The following is a 21,336-nucleotide window of genomic DNA, read 5'->3' on the forward strand; positions in this document are numbered from 1 at the left end:
TCACTTCTACTTTTCCATATAACAGTGCTAAAATACTGTAAATTGAGGCGTGCGTTATAAAAGAATAATATAATACCCTACAAATAATCTACAATGCACCATACACCTGTAGGTAGGACCACTACAGTACCTACTGTCATAAGATAGATCACGTGACAAAGGGAGGTTGACTTGCGCATCCAGGAAGAGACCCTGTGTTTCTTAGCGGTAGCTGCTGCTTATTGATTTATTTCCGGTTCCTGTTGGGTATCATGGCGTTAGAGGCTGCTAGAGATATGATGGAGGATGACGATTTGGAGGATGGGGAGCTGAGCGGCTCTGATAGTGACATGAACATGGCTGGACTGGTAGACAAGGGCCAGAAACAACATGTAAGTATAGGGAGGAGTGAGCGTGACCATATAAATGGTGGTTAGTTTCCATACTGCGAGTGTGAGGGAGCAATTTAGATATAGGGATGGCGAATAATAAGCGTCTGACAGTGACATGAGCATGGCAGGAGTGGTAGACAAGAACTAAAAACAGGTAAGTACGGGGAGGAGTGGGCGTGTCCGTCTAAATGGCGGTTAGTTTCCAGAACGCTAAATCAATGGAGTGTGTGAGGGAGAAATTGCAGATATAGTGAGGACGAATAAACGATTAGACGGAAAAAGAACACGAACATTAATGTGATCATTTCTACACTTTTTTTTAATTATTTTTTTTTTAGTTTCTTAGTGGCAATATGATATGCACAGACAGGTCTGTGTTGGATAAGGAATGATTGTGAGATTTAATTATAAATGTATATTACAAATAAGAGAACTGTAGTTCGGCATAAACGTGCACAGAGTAGACAGATTGTAAAGAGTTATTATTTAGAATGTGTTAAATTTGTGTTTGACGTCAAGTTATCTCTAGATTGTAAGTTCCCACTGGAACAGGGCCCTCAATCCCCCCTGTATTTGTAAAATTGTCTTATTGTATTGTTTCTTCTTTGTACCCATGGGTAGCGCTGCGGAATCTGTTGGCGCTTTATAAATAAAGAATAATAAAAGTTAAAGGGACATGAAACCCAAATTTTTTTCTTTCATGATTCAGATAGAGAATACTATTTCAAACAACTTTCCAATTTACTGCTATTGTTTAATTTGCTTTCTTTTCTTGTTATCCTATGCTTATCTAGGCAAGTTCAGAAGCAGCAGAGAGCCTAGGTTCTAGCTGTTGATTGGTGGCTGCATGCAGTGGATATAAAAAGTCTGCACACCCCTGTTAAAATGTCAGTTTTCTGTGATGTAAAAAAATGAGACAAAGATAAATCATTTCAGAACTTTGTCCACCTTTAATGTGACCTATAAACTGTACAACTCAATTGAAAAACAAACTAATGTTTTAGGTAGAGGGAAGAAAAAATAAAAAAATATGTTTAACCACCATTTGATTTTATTACAGCACTGTCTTTTTGGGTATGAGTCTATGTGCATGGCACATCTTGACTTGGCAAGATTTGCCCACTCTTCTTTGCAAAAACACTCCAAATCTGTCAGATTGCGAGGGCATCTCCTGTGCACAGCCCTCTTCAGATCACCCCACAGATTTTTAATCCGATTCAGGTCTGGGCTCTGGCTGGGCCATGCCAAAACTTTAATCCTCTTCTGGTGAAGCCATTCCTTTGTTGATTTGGATGTATGCTTTGGGTCATTGTCATGTTGAAAGATGAAGTTCCTATTGATGTTCAGCTTTCTAGCAGAAGCCTGAAGGTTTTGTGCCAATATTGACTGGTATTTGGAACTGTTAATAATTCCCTCTAGCTTAACTAAGGCCCCAGTTCCAGCTGAAGAAAAACAGCCCCAAAGCATGATGCTGCCACCACCATGCTTCACTGTGGGTATGGTGTTTTTTTGGTGATATGCAGTGTTGTTTTTGCAGCAAACATATCTTTTGGAATTATGGCCAAAAAGTTCAACTTTGGTTTCATCAGACCAGAACACTTTTTGCAACATGCTTTTGGGAAACTTCAGATGTGTTTTTGCAAAATTTAGCCTGGCTTGGATGTTTTTCTTCGTAAGAAAAGGCTTTCGTCTTGCCACTCTACCCCATAGCGTATACATATGAAGAATATGTGAGATTGTTGTCATATGTACCACACAGCCAGTACTTGCCAGATATTCCTGCAGCTCCTTTAATGTTGCTGTAGGCCTCTTGGTAGCCTCACAGACCAGTTTTCTTCTCGTCTTTTCATCAATTTTGGAGGTACGTCCAGTTCTTGATAATGTCACTGTTGTGCCATATTTTCTCCACTTGATGACTGTCTTCACTGGGTTCCATGGTATATCTAATGCCTTGGAAATTATTTTGTACCCTTCTCCTGGCTGATACCTTTTAAAGGGACAGTCTAGGCCAAAATAAACTTTCATGATTCAGATAGAGCATGTAATTTTAACCAATTTTCCAATTTACTTTTATCACCAATTTTGCTTTGTTCTCTTGGTATTCTTAGTTGAAAGCTTAAAGGGCCATTATACACTCATTTTTTCTTTGCATAAATGTTTTGTAGATGATCTATTTATAAAGCCCATAAAGTTTGTTTTTTTTAAAAAATGTATCATTTTGCTTATTTTTAAATAACATTGCTCTGATTTTCAGACTCCTAACCAAGCCCCAAAGTTTTATTTGAATACTGTCAGCTACCTTCTCCAGCTTGCTCCTGTTTGTGTAAAGGGTCTTTTTATATGCAAAAGAAGGGGGAGGGGGGGAGTGTCTTATTTCCCAATTGCAGTGGGCTTTCCAGCTGCCTTTTCAACAGAGCTAAACTGAAAGCTTCTAAGTAAGTTTTTAAACAGTTTTATACTGGATTTTTATATCAGTATCTGTGCATCTTATTCTTTATAGAGTAGTGTCTATTACATGCAGTTATATGAAAATGAGTGTATACTGTCCCTTTAACCTAGGAGGTTCACATGCTAATTTCTTAGACCTTGAAGCCCACCTCTTTCAGATTGCATTTGAACAGTTTTTCACCACTAGAGGGTGTTAGTTCATGTATTTCATATAGATAACACTGTGCTCGTGCACGTGAAGTTATCTGGGAGCCATCACTGATTGGCTAGACTGCAAGTCTGTCAAAAGAACTGAAAAAGGGGCAGTTTGCAGAGGCTTAGATACAAGATAATCAGAGGTTAAAAGTATATTATTATAACTGTGTTTGTTATGCAAAACTGGGGACTGGGTAATAAAGGGATTATCTATCTTTTAAAACAATAAAAATTCTGGTGTAGACTGTCCCTTTAACAGTGAGATCCCTCTGATGCTTTGAAAGCTGTCTGTGGACCATAGCTTTTGCTGTGGGATGCGACTAAGAAAATTTCAGGAAAGACCAACTAGAGCAGCTGAACTTTATTTGGGGTTAATCAAAGGCACTTTAAATGATGGCAGGTGTATGCTGACTCCTATTTAACATGATTTTGAATGTGATTGCTTAAAGTGATGGTAAACTCTTCCCTTTATAAAATCAGATCTGGAATGTAAGAGCTATTTTAGATGGGGTTTTATTCATCATGTGCAATGAAGATGCGCTATAACTTAGTTATTAATATAGATATGAAATTCAAATACCCCAAGTTACACCACCCACTTCAAAAGTCAATTTTCCTGTCGGCTAAATGATTGAATTACTCTCCAATCAATGCTCTAGCTACAACAAAAGTGCCATATGGGGAGAGCGCTGATTGGACAACAATTCAATCTTTAGCTCACAGAAAAGTTTACTTTTGAAGTGGGAGGAGGAGCATGCAGTATTTGCATTTCATATCTATATTAATAACTAAGTTATACTGCATCTTCATTACAGCTAATGAATTAAACTTCATCTAAAATAGCGCTTACATTCCAGATCTGATTTTATAAAGGGGAGAGTTTACCATCACTTTAATTCTGAACACAGCTACATCCCCACTTATGCAACCACATTATTTTAGTGGGGGGTTTTTGTTTTTTTTTTCTTCCCTTCACCTAAAACGTTTCAGTTTGTTTTTCAGTTGAGTTGTACAGTTTATAGGTCACATTTAATGTGGAAAAAGTTCTGAAGTGATTTATCTTTGTCTCATTTTTTTTACATCACAGAAACCTGACATTTTAACAGGGGTGTGTAGACTTTTTATATCCACTGTATATATACTGATTGTGATTGGCTCACCCATTTTGTTCAGTTAGAAACCATTAGTGCATTGCTGCTCCTTCAACAAATGATACCAAGAGAATAAAACATTAGATAATAGAAGTAAATTAGAAAGTTGTTTAAAATTGTATTCTCTATCTGAACCATGAAAGAATATTTTTGGGTTTCATGTCCCTTTAACATCAATCACAAGTTTTAAAGGGGTATGAATCCCCCCCCCCCCCAAAAAAAAAAGTCTATTATATTTCAGATAGAGAATACAGTTTTAGATAACTTTGCAGTTTACTTATATCATCTAATTTGCTTAATTTTCTTTTTATTATTTATTTAAAAGAATACCTAGGTAGGCTCAGGAGTAGCCAAGTACTGCTGATTGGTAGCTGCACAAATATGCCTACCCTAGTCATTGGCTCGCCTGTAGCGGTCAGCTAGCTACCAGTAGAGCATTGCTGCTCCTTCAACAAAGGAAACAAAGCATAATATAAATACATTGGAAAGTTGTTAACAAATGTATGATCCTTCTGAATCATAAAATAAAAAGGTTGCATTACACATATCTTTAAGTGTGTGTAAAGTAAATTCTCCCTTAAAATTTCCCTTTTTGTTGGTGAGAGGGAATTTTCATTCCTAACTTATTTTTTGTATAACATTTTAATTTTCATTCCAAATAATTTTTTATTTATCTAAATATTTTTATGCAAACACCTTTGACTGGTTCATGAAATGTGTGCGTCTGGTTTCTAAAATTTTCTTGGTGATTTTAAATATCAAATACTTTTCTTAAAGGGACACTGAACCCAAAATTTCTTTCATTAATCAGAGCATGCAACTTTTTCTAATTTGCTCCTATCATTATTTTCTTTTTTTTTCTTGCTATCTTTATTTGAAAAAGAAGGAATCTAAGCTAAGGAGCCAGCAAACTTTTGGTTCAGAACCATGGACAGCACTTGTTTATTGGTGCTGTCCAATCAGTAAGGACAAGACAGGTTGTTCACCAAAAATGGTCTGGCATTTAAACTTAGATTCTTGCTTTTCAAATAAACATACCAAGAGAATGAAGAAAATGTGATAATAGGAGTAAATTAGAAAGTTGCTTAAAATTGCATGCTGTAGCTGAATCACGAAAGAAAAAATTTGGGTTCAGTGTCCCTTTTAACCCCTTAATGACCACAGCACTTTTCCATTTTCTGTCCATTTGGGACCAAGGCTATTTTTACATTTCTGCGGTGTTTGTGTTTAGCTGTAATTTTCCTCTTACTCATTTACTGTACCCACACATATTATATACCGTTTTTCTTGCCATTAAATGGACTTTCTAAAGATACCATTATTTTCATCATATCTTATAATTTACTAAAAAAAAAATGATAAAATATGAGGAAAAAATGGAAAAAAACACACTTTTTCTAACTTTGACCCCCAAAATCTGTTACACATCTACAACCACCAAAAAACACCCATGCTAAATAGTTTCTAAATTTTGTCCTGAGTTTAGAAATACCCAATGTTTACATGTTCTTTGCTTTTTTTGTAAGTTATAGGGCCATAAATACAAGTAGCACTTTGCTATTTCCAAACAATTATTTTTCAAAATTAGCGCTAGTTACATTAGAACACTGATATCTTTCAGGAATCTCTGAATATCCATTGACATGTATATATTTTTTTTTTTAGTAGACATCCCAAAGTATTCATCTAGGCCCATTTTGGTATATTTCATGCCACCATTTCACCGCCAAATGCGATTAAATACAAAAAATCGTTCACTTTTTTACTAATTTTTTCACAAACTTTTGGTTTCTCACTGAAATTATTTACAAACAGCTTGTGCAATTATGGCTTAAATGGTTGTAAATTCTTCTCTGGGATCCCCTTTGTTCAGAAATAGCAGACATATATGGCTTTGGCGTTGCTTTTTAGTAATTAGAAGGCTGCTAAATGCCACTGTGCACTACACGTGTATTATGCCCAGCAGTGAAGGGGTTAATTATGGAGCATGTAGGGAGCTTTTAGGTATGATTTTAGCTGTAGTGTAGTAGACAACCCCAAGTATTGATCTAGGCCAATTTTGGTATATTTCATGCCACCATTTCACCGCCAAATGCGATCAAATGAAAAAAAACGTTAAATTTTTCACAATTTTAGGTTTCTCACTGAAATCATTTACAAACAGCTTGTACAATTATGGCACAAATGATTGTAAATGCTTCTCTGGGATCCCCTTTGTTCAGAAATAGCAGACATATATGGCTTTGGCGTTGCTTTTTGGTAATTAGAAGGCCGCCAAATGCTGCTGCATTTCACACATGTATTATGGCTAGCAGTGAAGGGGTTAATTATGTAGCTTGTAGGGAGCTTGCAAGGTTAATTTTAGCTTTAGTGTAGAGCTCAGCCTCCCACCTGAAACATGAGACCCCCTGATCCCTCCCAAACAGCTCACTTCCCTCCCCCACCCCACAATTGTCCCCACCATCTTAAGTACTGGCAGAAACTCTGCCAGTACTAAAATAAAAGCTATATTTGGGCTTTTTTTGTGGGGGTTTTTTTTTTAGCATATTTACATATGCTGCTGTGTAGGATCCCCCCTTAGCCCCCAACCTCACTGATCCCCCACTGAACAGCTCTCTAACCCTCCCCCTCTGCCTTAATGGGCGCCATCTTGGGTACTGGCAGCTGTCTGCCAGTACCCAGTTTAGTAAAAAATTTGCCTTTTTTTACAAAAAAATTCCCTTTTCGGTAGTGTAGCTTCCCCCCACCCCTTCCAGATCCCTTAGCTGTTTATTTAGAAGTTTCAAAACTTTTTTTTTTTTGGTGCTTTTTACAGCTTTATTTTTCTGCAGTGTAGCGGTTCCCTCCCGCTCCCGCCCCGTGCACGCGCCTGCCCGCCGCCCCCCGTGCACGCGCGCGCTCCCTACTGTCCCGCCCCCCTTCCCTCTACTCGGCACATCGATGGCCGCCCACCGCCTCCCAGGCTTGCTCCCACCCACCAACGATACCGGCCACCGATGTCCGGTGCAGAGAGGGCCACAGAGTGGCTCTCTCTGCATCGGATGGCCATGGGGGGTTATTGCAGGATGCCCCGATATCGAGGCATCACTGCAATAACCGGAAAGCAGCTGGAAGCGAGCAGGATCGCTTCCAGCTGCTTTCCAGACCAAGGACGTACGCCACACGTCCTCGGTCATTAACTATCTTTTTTTTGAGGACGTGTGGCGTACGTCCTTGGTCATTAAGGGGTTAACCACTGTTTTAGAACTGTGTATGATCATAGGCACTGCATTTCCTATTTGAATTTATTCAAATTGCTATAAGGTTAGAAACGTTGATATTTGTGTGTATAAAACTAAACGGGAATATGAAGGTACAGAAAAATATCAGATTTTGTGCCTTGTGTATTTCAAATTATTTTTTTAAGTCTAATATATGGGTTTACTTAAACATTTATATTTAAGTTAATTAAATACTGCTAATGTTCATGTTTTGTCTTCTTGGTTTTCTTTTTATTAAAAAATGGTGCACCCTCAGCTGTTTATCTATCTAGTTTGTATATAGATTTTTATTTATATACCCATCAAACAAGGATATAGATATAAAATATAATATGATTATTTTCCAGAAACCACAATTGACCAGTTCTTCAATAGGATATAGGACTAACCCTCCATTTCAGTCTAATGTCCCCTACCGAAATATAAAAAGCCTTGACTCCAGTGATGATAGTCAGTCTGATTCTGATGAAGAAGATGGGGCTCTATGGAGGCGAAAGCGCCAGAAGTCTTCTCATTCTGTCCGTGAAGCTTGCAGGACCACCACAACTGGTGCTAGTGGGGTAAAAGTCAACAACATATGGGGGGCAGTGATTCAAGAGCAAACACAGGAGGCAGTGGCCAATGAACTGTGTATAATGGACATGGAAAGTCAACTGGATATGAGCAGGCAATCAGAGACTTATAACTATGTCCTTGCAAGGAAGATGATGGCAAAAGAAAATGATGATGAGGTACGTAAACTGGACAAAGAGTTGGAGGAATATATGCAAGAAGAGAAGGAGCCTGCACCAAAAGAGGAGAATGGACACCTGAAGAGGAAGCGGCCTATAAAGGAAAGACTAGGAGAGAGATTAGAAATGGACTACAAAGGCCGATATGAAATATGTGAGCTTGATCCTGAAGACAAAGTTTCAGATGAAATTGCGCATAGGTAAGATTTTTGTACCTTTATGGTTATTCATATAAAAAAAACAGTTTAATAAAGATAGTGGAATGGGACTTTTATGTTCAAAGGGTTTATTTCATGCACTTTTTTTCTGGGGGGGGCTCCTAATTGTTAGATAAATGTGTCAACCGATGTACTTTTTTTGTTATGGTAATTAAAGGTTTATTGTAACTTTCTTGAGTTATTTTATCTCTAGTTTAAAGGGATATGAAACTCAAAATCTTTATTTTATGATTCAGATAGAGCATTTGGTTTTAAACAACTTTCTAATTTACTTCTATTATCAATTTGTCTGCATTCTTTTGGTATCCCATTTCTAGAGCACTATATGGCAGAAGTTTTGCAAGAGCACTAGATGGCAGCACTATTTCCTGCCTACATATCTCTTCAACACAGAATACCATGGGAACGCGTTAAAAGGGATGTGGCAAAAAAACATCTTTTAATCATTGTGGGGGGGGGAATGCTTTTATTTAAAATGCACCCATACACACTTAAATGTTGACCTTTCTATCCCTTTAAGTAAGGGTCTTCACTCTTTTTCATTTAAAAGCCATTAAAGCAGTGGTCTCAAAGTACCAGCCCCAGGCTCAAAATAGTTTTATATGGCCCTCCATTGTTTAATAAGTAAACCATCAGTTTGGGCCAGTGGCGTCACTAGGGGGGGGGGGGGGCGGGAGGGGCGGGCCGCACCCGGGTGACACCCTCCAGGGGGTGACACCAAAAAAAAAAAAAAAAAATTTTTACATTTTATTGAAATTCAAAGAAATACAATGTTGAGATGCATAGATTATTTTATTAGAGGCTGGCATTTGTGAACATTAGTGGGACTGGGGAAGTTGTAGCCACACAATTTTTTTGCCCCTTGAGCCAGTACTGCAATTTCAACAAATAGTTTTCCTGGCTGCTTTTGCTTGTTTGTACTTTGCTCCTCCCCTGCCCAATTTCACTATGAATGTTGTGGGTGTGCCGTGGGGCTTGCAAAGTTGCGCTGCTAGCCTAAACCTGCCTGCCTATCTGTGCTCACTGCTCAGTGACATGCGGCCCAGGGCTGTGCACTGACAGACTTGGAACAGAGTCAGAGAGCAGAATTTTCATAGTTTGTGCGCCTAAACCTTTTCTTCAGTGATTTATTTTAGAGTGCTCTGTTTATCTTTCATTTGATGTTCTGCTGAGCCAGGGAGCATGAGCTTCATAATTAATGCAGTGCAGTTTACATATTTTGTATGTGTGTGTCTGAGTTTTTGTGTGTCAGTGTTTTTGTGTGTGTGTCTGAGTGTGTTTCCGAGTGTTTGTGTGTGCATCTCAGTATGTTTTTAAGTGTGTCTGAGTGTTTGTATGTGTGTTTGCCTGTGTTTTTGTGTGTGTCTGCTTTCTGGGGGGGGGGGGTGACACCATGACTTACCGCACCGGGTGACACCAACCCTAGTGACGCCACTGGTTTGGGCTGTCATTTTATTTATTTTTTTAGGGTTCTAAGAGGTGTAACTAGTTGATGATCTATTAAAGGGTTACTGAACCCAAAATTTTTTTTTCGTGATTCAGATAGAGCATGTTATTTTAAGCAACTTTCTAATGTACTCTTTATCAATTTTTCTTCATTCTCTTGCTATATTTATTTGAAAAAGGCATCTCAGCTTTTTTGCTTCAGTACTCTGGACAGCACTTTTTTATTGGTGGATGCATTTATCCACCAATCATCAAGGAGAACCCAGGTTGTTCACCAAAAATGGGCCGGCATCTAAACTTACATTCTTGCATTTCAAATAAAGATACCAAGAGAATAAAGAAAATGTGATAATAGGAATAAATTAGAAAGTTGCTTAAAATTTCATGCTCTATCTGAATCACAAAAGAAAAAAAATTGGGTTCAGTGTCCCTTTAACCCTTTGGCTGCTAAGCCATTTCCCACCTGGGTGCTAATATTTTATTTTAATTTTTGAAATTCTTTTTTTTTTTTTTTTTTTTTTTTTTTTTTTTTACAGACCCCCAATACTTACACTGTTGGAAAGGTTAGGCGATTACCTTTCCAACAGTGGTTCTTGGGGGTCTGTAGCTACTTAGATGCCTGAGATACAGGCTTCTAAGCAGCATGCCCCCTCCTCCTATACTTAACATTGTTAAGTATAAATAAAGTTGCGCGGTGACGTCGTCACGTGAAGCCCCGGCGATGCCTGTCACTCTACAGGCACGATCTCCGGGGTAGGAGCAGTAAGGAGCCCCTAGATCTCCCTCAAGGTGGGAGAGTGCTCATGACGGCTCTGAGCCGTCATTAGCACCAGAGTGAGAAACTCTGAGCCGTCATTAGCACTCAAAGGGTTAAGGCACTAAAAAGATAAAATATAAAGATGAGCGTCCCATGTAGACTACCATTGCTTGGATAAATGTCACTTTTTACGTTGTTTTTCAGTCCCAGATCACTTCACTTTGCACTCACAAGATATAGACAACTGTGTATGTCTAATGTGGGCTTCAACTCCCACCATGCACTACTGCTAAATGTCACTTACAGTTCTTCCTATCCAGTTCAGAAGACTTCTTCTCCTATGGGGGCCGCTTCATCTGAATAACACTTGGCCAGTGGCCCCCGGATAAATTGAGCTTGATACCCCTGCATTAAAGGGACATCAAACGCTTTTTTTGTCTTTCATGATTTAGAGCACTGGTTTTCAAACCTTTTCTCAGGCCTCCCTAATGGGCCAGATTTTGAGGATATCAGATCTGGAGCACATGTGAAACAATTGGCTGATAAGTAAACATGGGTATTTTACCTTCTCTCATCCAAGGTAATCCAGAAAACCTGGACTGTTGGGGAGTCCTGAGGACAGGTTTGAAAACCATTGATTTAGGGAGAGCTGGCTATTTTAATCAACTTTCCAATTTACTTATCTAATTTCTTCTCTTGGTATCCTTCGTTGAAAAACCTACTTAGATAAGCTTAGGAGCTGCTGATTGTTGGCTTCACATTTATGCCTTGTTATTGGCTCGCCCATGTGCTCTTAGTTTAACAAAGGATCCCAGGAGAATGAAGAAAATTAGATAATAGAAGTAAATTGGAAAGTTGTTTAAAATGTAATTCTCTATTTAACCCTTTAAGGACACAGCTTTCAGTTTGTTCAATTGATTTATGACGGAAAAATTCCGTCATATGTCCTTAAGAGGTTAAATCATAAATAAAAATGTTACTATTTTGAATAAATAATTGTTTTGTTTTCATGCCTGTGGATTTTCTTCCCTGTAAGACAATAAAACAGTGTTTGTTTCCATTAACAGGCAGTGAACAATGAATATACAAGTCCATCACCTTTGTTTTGACTAACAGATTTTTGAATATAGGTTCACTGTCTCCTTAAAGAGACGTGGAAACAGACTAATGTAGCAAAGAAAAAATGACTTTCCGTTTCAATATGCCTTTTACCTACCTTATTGACTATCTTTTTAGTGACCTCATTCTGGTTAATTTAAAAGAAGAAATAGTTCGGATCACTCAAGATATTTGGCTAATAAATATTTCTTCAAGTGCAGGAATCACTGTGCATAAGAAAGTGCTTTGTCTTAATTATGAGTTGTCTTTCTCGTATCGGTTGTGTTAAAGTAGTTGAACGTAAGTAGATTAATTTGTTTTGACCTTTTAATAATTTACTTTGATTGTTTTGTATAATTGCCAAATTTTTTTTTTGTAGGCTAAGAGAGCCCAAGAAAGACCTGATAACGAGGGTTGTGAAAACTATTGGAACCAAGAAAGCCATCGAGCTTGTTATGGAAACTGCAGAAATTGAACAAAATGGTGGACTATTTATCTTGGTGAGTTCTACATCAAAAAACATATTGTTATCACCAGGGTGGATTTGTTTTAAATCAAATTGAACATCGATTAGAGCAAAGAAACCTTTAAAGTTGCCATGTGTTTGGAGTATGTTGATAAAAGTATTTAAAGTGAAAGTTAATTTTTCTGCTCTGCAACCCATTGCTGTATTCTAGAAAATTAACATATTGATCGCTATGTGTGTGTTTTTTTTTAAATATAATTTTCCTACCGTGATCATCCTTGCTCCGCCCACCCGCCACTTCCAATCTTTTGTTGCCTTTACGTATAGAGCGGTCCAACCCGCTCTATACGTAGCAGAAATGCGCGAGCACGGAACGCATTGCGCATGCGTGAATCCTCGATCACAATAATAGGCTGTGCTTGTATGTTGCGGAGAAGCAGTGTCAACAGATGACGTTCTTGGTAGCAACAGATAAAAAGGCATGCGCGAATCGGGAGGACGTGTCCGACACAATCCAGGGTACAATAGCTTTGTCGCATGCGCAGTTGATTAGATAGTCGGATGACTAGCTTCACGGCCGCCGATCAGCCAGAAAGTCAATTGGCAGAAAAAACGGGTTGATTTGAAAATCGGAAAAATTGTACTTTATTTGCAGCGAAAAAGATATTTAGATCTAACTTGCAAAAAAACGATGAATTAAAGGGACAGTCTAGGCCAAAATAAACTTTCATGATTCAGATAGAGCATGTAATTTTAAACAATTTTCCAATTTACTTTTATCACCAATTTTGCTTTGTTCTCTTGGTATTCTTAGTTGAAAGCTTAACCTAGGAGGTTCATATGCTAATTTCTTAGACCTTGAAGCCCACCTCTTTCAGATTGCATTTTAACAGTTTTTCACCACTAGAGGGTGGTAGTTCACGTATTTCGTATAGATAACACTGTGCTCGTGCACGTGAAGATATCTGGGAGCAGGCACTGATTGGCTAGACTGCAAGTCTGTCAAAAGAACTGAAAAAGGGGCAGTTTGCAGAGGCTTAGATACAAGATAATCACAGAGGTTAAAAGTATATTATTATAACACTGTTGGTTATGCAAAACTGGGGAATGGGTAATAAAGGGATTATCTATCTTTTACAACAATAAAAATTCTGCTGTAGACTGTCCCTTTAAATTCCTATTAATTTTAACTAAACTATGTAACTGGGCGTAGCAGAGCACATAACTTTACTTTCACTTTAAGCTCAGTGTAGAGGTTTTCTTTGAACTTTGTATTTTCTGAGATGTGACATGTATGTTGCATGTACGCTTGGTAGCATAAAACTGAAGTAACATTGTCCAATGGTGCTGTTAATATGTGGTCATCATCTGTGGGTCTGGCAATTAAAGCTAAACAAAACACATTTTTGTCTTTCATGATTCAGATAGAGCATGAATTGTAAGCAACTTTCTAATTTACTCCTATTATACAAATGTCTTCATTCTCATACTATCTGTATTTAAAAAAGCAGGAATGTAAGCATAGGGCATGTGTGGTTGGTAAAACAGATGAATGTTAACTAGGTGAACTAAGATTTACATACATCAATGAAAACAAACTTCAGCAAGATGTGCCGCACTGTGTCATTTTATGCATTTATGAACAGAAATATATTGACAGAGGGAACGTGTATAAGCCAGATGCAGAGGAATACTCTGTTGAATATGGTATGGAATAGTGAAAGGCAGCAAACCATAAAGAGCAACATTTTGTGCCCAAAAACTTTGGTTGGATAGTACTGGTTGGGGTAATTTTACTATTGATTAGGGCTGTGCGATATGAGGGTAAAAATGAATATCACGATTTTGGCCATGAAATATTGAGAATTTAATCGCAATTGTTTTAAAAATAACTGTTAAATGCATTTTTTTATTATTGAGAAATGCATGTTTAACTGTAGGATTTTAAAACAAAGTATTCAAATGGGGTATATAAAAACAAAGCAGAAATTCCAGTACAAAGAAAGGATATCCAAAATTATTATTATTATTATTATTATTATTATTATTATTCTTTAAACATTTATATAACCTCAAGCCTTTTAATGGTTAATTCTGTTTATGGGTGATAATATAGAACCGGATTCTCCAAACCTCTTGAATTTACTTGTTACTCTGAGGGACAATGAGCACATATCATAAACATATACTTTAATATATCTTTGCAACAAATTATTTTGCCATGCAAAACTGCCAACATTAGCATGGGTATCCACTGCAGTGATATACCTGAGTAATTGCACAGAAATATGCAAACAAAAGATTTAGCCTGATTTTCTTTCTCCTGCATCAATATTCATCCCCTGCTTAATTAGGATAATATTAGAGGCTCAAGATACAAACAAAAAACTTCTTTAGCACCAACATATTTCAATTGGGAGAAGTGTAGGGCTAGACTAAACATGGTGAAGGGACAAGAACTGTGGCCCCCAGGCCTTGCATTGGATAAGCATATGAAATATTCACTACATGAGTTTTTACCGTCTCTGTAAAGCAAGTCTGTTCCTCATTATCCGTTAAAAGTATACACTGCTCCCTAGCCTCACGGCGGCTACTCTCGCTGGCTCTCCCTCTGTTCTTGCTCTTCCAACTTACTCGGTGGTGGAAGTCCCAATCCCACCATATTAACCGTGGGAAACAATAGAGCTATATTCCTGGATATTTCCGGGTTTACTGTCGTGTGTCAATCTTAGTTTTGTAATTGCGTTCTTTCAAACTAGCCCTTAGCCTGCCTGTTAGTGTTTTGTTGCCGTCACTCCGGCAATCTGGGTTTACCCTAAGTTAGGCGCACCTGCTATAGTATTGAAACAGCCGTGTGTGGGGAGCACGGAACAGGTGGGTTGCTATGGTGACCATGGGCACAAGTGCTTCTGGATTACATCACACTCATGGTCCGCGCTAAATGGGGTTTCGACAAACATGTTGATTGGCAAAAATCTCATAATCTTGCGATTTTTAAAAATTGCAAGTCAAAAAATCACGATTAATCGCACCGGCCTACTATTGATAAAAGGGCAATATGACAATGTAATTTTAAATCTTTACTTTTTGATATAATAGAATTACATGTCATTGCCTTTTCCTCATTTACAATTTCTGGTCATGCAGTTTTATTTTGCTATATTTTTATACCAGTAAATCCTAACCAATATCTTTATAGTACAGTTATTGCTTCAGAAAAAGATAGCAGTCCTATCATGCATGATGTTTATTTGCAGTGTGCAATAATGAACCTATGTGTTTCTAATAAATGTTTTTAGAATGGCAGCAGGAGGAGAACCCCTGGTGGAGTTTACTTGAATCTGCTGAAAAACACCCCAAGCATTACATCAGATCAAGTAAAGGTAATATGCCTCCTATTGTATTCTGCTTAATCTAGACTCTAGAAATATTTATTTCATGTAATCTTATTTAACATTAAGGATGAAATTGGCTCTAGGCTAAGGAGAGACAATCTAAGAACTTGGAGACCGCTGGACTAACCGTCTCTGGGCTGGCGAGATTATTTAAAAATGCTCAAGAGTACTTCTATTTCCTTTTTGTATAATTATCTAAAGCCACTTTTTACCCTGAAACAGGGTGTCTCTCTAAGGGGTGTATACTGCATTTTCATATGGGGAGGAGGTGCATACATTACAAAAAGTGCACAATGAAAATCCTTATTTTAAAAATGATACAAAACAAATAATTAGACCATTCATACACACGTACAACAGGAAAAAAATGGTATTAAGTTGTATCAAAAATCGTATTTGATCAAAAATGTAAAATTTTGTAGATGTCACAGGAATAAATCCTATTAAATATGCACAGCATAAATCATAATTTAAGTACACTGGGTGTGCAAAAGATACATAGAAATTCATACTTGTAAGTGCTAAATACAAAGCGTAATTGAGCTAAACATCAGGACTCCATGGGCGTATATAAAATGGTCAAATCCAAGCGTAATTATCTAAACATTTCCACCCTACAGATCTCAGGGGGTTTTTCCTCACAAATTAAAAGGTGGCAAGCTTTTCATCAAAATACTCAAAACACTAATTATTTTGAAAGAAAAATTCTAAAAAGAAAATTGTGAATTTAAGGTACAGAGCACTAAAAATAGCATATTTTGATTTGTATTGGGCGTAATATTTAAAGTTTAAACAAACACCTCGTTCTCCCTGTATACGCCATCCTCCATTGCAAACTTTTACATGGCACAGAACTCTCAATATATCTATGGGAGATGGCTCAACCATTTTTATTTTTAAATAGGCTAAATGTGGTTTGTCACGTTTTTGCTTGCAAACCTTTGATCATCAGGCCATAAGTCTTAAACCCCTGCAACTCCTGAGCACAAGTTTAAAGTGATGGTAAACTTAAACCTCTATTTACTGTCAGGAGATTACGAGTTATGCGCGCTATAGGGAACTTAACGAGTGCAACAAAAGTTGTGTTATTTAACCCTCTATAGCGCAGCTATTACAAGTTTTGAAACAGCCGGCTTGTGCGTGTTATATGGTGACGTTGAGCTCCATACCGCACAAAATACAAGCGTTGTTTTGATGTGCTTGTGCACGCTTCCTCCATAGACATCAGTGGGGAGAGCGGGTTAGAAAAAAACCTAACACCTGAGATCACGGAATGAAGAGCTCCATAACGCAGCCCCATTTATGTCTATGGAGAAAAAAAGTAACGTTCAAACCTAACATAAACCCCACGTCTAAACACCCCCTAATCTGCCGCCCCCGACATCGCTGACACCTATGTAATGTTATTAACCCCTAATCTGCCACCCCGACATCGCTGACACCTATGTAATGTTATTAACCCCTAATCTGCCACCCCAACATCGCTGACACCTACGTAATGTTATTAACCCCTAATCTGCCGCCCCCGACATCTCTGACACCTGTGTAATGTTAACCCCTAATCTGCCACCCCGACATCGCTGACACCCACGTAATGTTATTAACCCCTAATCTGCCGCCCCCGACATCGCTGACACCTGTGTAATGTTGTTAACCCCTAATCTGCCACCCCGACATCACTGACACCCACGTAATGTTATTAACCCCTAATCTGCCACCCCGACATCACTGACACCCACGTAATGTTATTAACCCCTAATCTGCCGCTCAAGATATTGCCAGGCACCTATTTAATGTTATTAACCCATAATCTTCCATTCCCGATGTTGGCGCCACTGTAATAAAGCTTTTAACCCCTATTCCACCGCTCCCGACATCGTTGCCACTAAATAAAGTTATTAACCCCTAAACCTCTGGCCTCCCACATCACTACACTAAATAAACCTATTAACCCCTAAACCGCCAGCCCCCCCCCCCCCCACATTGCAACAACATGAATTAAACTATATTAACCCCTGAACCTAATGCTATTGTAACCCTAACCCCCCCTAACTTTAACATAATTAAAATATAGCTAAATTAAAGTTAGTTATTAACTAAATAATACCTATTTAAAACTAAATACATACTTACCTGTGAAATAAAACCTAAGCTAGCTACAGTATAACTAATAGTTGTATTGTAGTTAGCTTAGGTTTTACTTTTATTTCAAAGGTAAGTTTGTATGTATTTTAACTAGGTAGACTAGTTGGTAAATGGTTAACTATTTAATAGCTACCTAGAAATACAAACTTATCTGTGAAATAAAAACCTAAGCTGCATTACACTAAAACCTAAAATAACAAACGAAAATTATCCAAAACAATAAAAATTATTCCTATTCTAATACCCTTTTAAAAAATTTATTAAAAAATAAAACAAACACTCCAAAATAAAAAAAAAACTAATCTATAATAAACTGCCAAGGGCCCTTTTGTAGGGCATTGCCCTAAAGCAGTGCTTTCCAAACTGTGTGTCGGGACACACTAGTGTGTCGGCAGCAGTGTGTAGGTGTGTCCCTGCTTCAGCACAATTTTTTTTTAAATTTTTAATTTTTTTAAATGTTTTTTTTTTTTGGTTTCCCACTTTCCGCTTGCTACACATATCACATGGTTGACACGTGATACCTAGGGGGTCACAGATCATCTTAACCTATTGGCGCAGCTCAGTGGGAACTGAAACTATTCCTATTGGCGGCTTTGGCAACACATTGGCTCTTGACTGCACGTGTAGTCTCCTTAATTGGCTTGTTGACTGCAAGTGTAGTCAGTGAGTGGGACAGCAGTGTGTTTGCAGCGCGGGCAGTAGTCAGTCAGACTCGCAGAGCTCTCAGGGCAGCAGCTTAAACGCTGAGCTGAAGTCAGAAGTCAAAGTGTTGGGTTTTTTTGCAGCTAGCTCCCATTAGTGCATTGCTGTTCCTGCTCTTGATATATGGATAAGAAGGGGAAGCTTAAAAATGTGAGTGTCTAATATTCCACCAAATATTCAGAAACTGTGTTCATCCCATCAACCTCATACATCCCATTAAAATAGTAAGTAGCTATTGGTGTTATTAAACTTTTTTTTTTTAATTCTTGCACATACTTACTGTTACTTGTAAACACATTTCGTTATTATATCATTTATGTATGTGTCCGTATCTCTTAAAACAAGTTAGTTTAACCTGTACAACTGAATTACTGTGTCGCTAAATGATGTAGGTCTAAAAAGTGTGTCCCCGACATGAAAAGTTTGGAAAGCTCTGCCCTAAAGAAATCAGCTCTTTTTCTACAAAAGAAAAACAAACACCCCCTAACAGTATACAAACCCCCACCCCCCACAAAATAAAAATAAAGTAAAATCTAATCTACCCATTGCCCTGAAAAGGGCATTTGTATGGGCATTGCCCTTAAAAGGGCATTCAGCTCTTTTACTGCCCATTTAAAGATAAAAAGTCTATTCTAAAATGAAAAACCCACCTCAAAACGAGAAAAAAAAACATATCACAAAATAACAATTATTCCTATTCTAATACTCATATTTTGTTTAAAAAAAAAAAAACACCCCAAAATAAAAAACCTAATCTAGCATAAACTACCAATAGCCCTTAAAAGGGCCTTTTTTAGGGCATTGCCCTAAGTTAAACAGCTCTTTTACCTGAAGAAGAAAAAATTACAAAGACCTAACATTTAGCTCTTTTGCGTTGCCTTGAAAAGGGCATTTAGCTCTTTTAAGAATAGCCCTAAACTAAAAAAAAAAAAAAAAAATTAAAAAAACCTAGCACTAACCCCACTTTAGGCAAGTCCTGCTTGAAGGATCTTCATCCCGGCAGGGCGGAGCGGGACCATCCTGAAGACATCCGGCGCGGAGCATCCTCTTCATATGGTTGCCCCTGCCGTATACTGAATATTCAATGCAAGGTGCACGATTCAAAATGGCGTCCCTTGCATTCCTATTGGCTGATTTGATTTTGGAAATTCAAATCAGCCAATAGGATGAGAGCTACTGAAATCCTATTGGCTGTTCAAAACAGCCAATAGGATGAGAGCTTCTTAAAATGTATTGGCTGTTCAAATCAGCCAATATGATTTCAGTAGCTCTCATCCTATTGGCTAAATTGAATTTCTAAAAAAACAAATCAGCCAATAGGAATGCAAGGGACTCCATTTTGAATCACGTACCTTGCATTGAAGATTCAGTATACAGCAGCAACCTGATGTCTTCAGGGTGGACCCCCTCTATGCCGCCGGGATGAAGATCCTTCAAGCGGAACTTCAGCAACTGTGAGTACCTAAAGAGGGGTTAGTGTTGGTTATTTTTAAGGTTTTTGGGGGTTTTTTTAGTTTAGGGTTTGGGCTATTCTTAAAAGAGCTAAATGCCCTTTTCAGGGCAATGCAAAAGACCAAATTGTTTTATTTATTTTGGGGGGGGGGGGGTCTTTGTATTTTTTTTTTTTTTTTTTTTACAGGTAAAAGCTGTTTAACTTAGGGCAATACTTTACAAAAGGCCCTTTTAAGGGCTATTGGTAGTTTATTGTAGACTAGGGTTTTTTTTGGGTGGGAATCGAGTGATTCATTGTTTTAAAATGTATCGCAGCAGAGATCGTATTTTAACGCATGCACAATACAGGATGCTTCACTGTAGCGCGCATGGATGAACACGTAAGAGCGGATGGGACCGCTCTTACGTGTGTGAGAGAAAAAACAGGAAAATGAGCGGGTGGGTGCAGGATCAGAAAAGACAGTATGTGAGAAAAATAAAGGGGGAAAAAAGTTAGTGACTACATACAGGTTTATAAGATGAATCGATGGAATTAATGTTTTGGCAGAAAATTAACTCACTTTAAAGTCCCTATCTTTTACTTTATGATTACTAATATTGTAAATAGGTTAAAGTTAAAGAACAGTCCTGGTATAATATGTTGTAACAGAGTAGGAAATGTATTTATACATTAAAGGGACAAAACATACCTTATAATTACTTTATTGCAAGATTACAGAAAACATACCAACATTTGTGGAAATGTTATGAATACATTTTATCATTTGTTTTTCAATGGCCAAAGCTCCAGCCCCATAACTTTTTTGCAGGTGCCAATGTGGATTTGTTACTAGAGGAAATATGGCTTGCCATTGTCACTTATTAAAACTTTCATTGTATTGCAGAATCTTCTCACTTCTACTGAGAACAATTTAGGATAGATATATAAGCAGAGTTAAGATTGTGAAGTCTGCAATGTGCAAGTACGGTTCTCTGTATAATATTCAAAGTGGGCAACATAAATAATGGAAGTATTACAGTCTCAAAGTGAGTCATAACCCTGTAAACTGCTGTCCTTTTTTCTTTCCAATGGCATGGAGAGTCCCCGAATCCATTCATTACTGTTGGGAAAATTCATCGCCTGGCCACCAGGAGGAGGCAAAGACACCCCAGCCATAGCTTAAGTATTCTCCCACTACCCATACTCCCCAGATATTCTTTGCCTCTGTAACTAGGAGGAAGTGAAGATGGTGCTCTGAAGAAAATTGAATCCTTTAATGGGTAGTTTCCCTTTCAAGATAGGACTTGGGTTAATGCTGTGTCCATGTAAACCTCTTTAGTAAGAGTATTGATAGCTGTTGAATGTCGTAGGGAACTTCCCTGTCCTCCTTTCAACAATGTATGCTAACACCCCCACCTGGCAACCAGTGTTGGGTTTACACTGCTTTCATTTGTGCTTCACGTCCCTGTCAGAAGTCTGGATGAAGCTATCAGACGTGCTGTGTCTGTTCCACAGCAGAGA

The 21,336-nt window shown here is 37.9% G+C and overlaps 1 protein-coding gene across 1 annotated transcript in view; it reads left to right on the forward strand.

Annotated features, from left to right (window-relative positions):
• Positions 1-222: 222 nt before the first annotated feature.
• Positions 223-21,336, forward strand: part of PHAX (phosphorylated adaptor for RNA export) — a 28,510-nt gene continuing 7,396 nt past the window's right edge. The window contains exons 1-4 of the mRNA XM_053701626.1: positions 223-371; positions 7,773-8,356; positions 12,055-12,175; positions 15,441-15,524. Of these exons, the coding sequence (XP_053557601.1) occupies positions 252-371; positions 7,773-8,356; positions 12,055-12,175; positions 15,441-15,524 (909 nt within the window). The 5' untranslated portion in view covers positions 223-251. The remainder of the gene's footprint in view (positions 372-7,772; positions 8,357-12,054; positions 12,176-15,440; positions 15,525-21,336) is intronic.

Source organism: Bombina bombina, chromosome 2 (assembly GCF_027579735.1).
Source record: "Bombina bombina isolate aBomBom1 chromosome 2, aBomBom1.pri, whole genome shotgun sequence".
Classification (NCBI taxonomy): domain Eukaryota; kingdom Metazoa; phylum Chordata; class Amphibia; order Anura; family Bombinatoridae; genus Bombina; species Bombina bombina.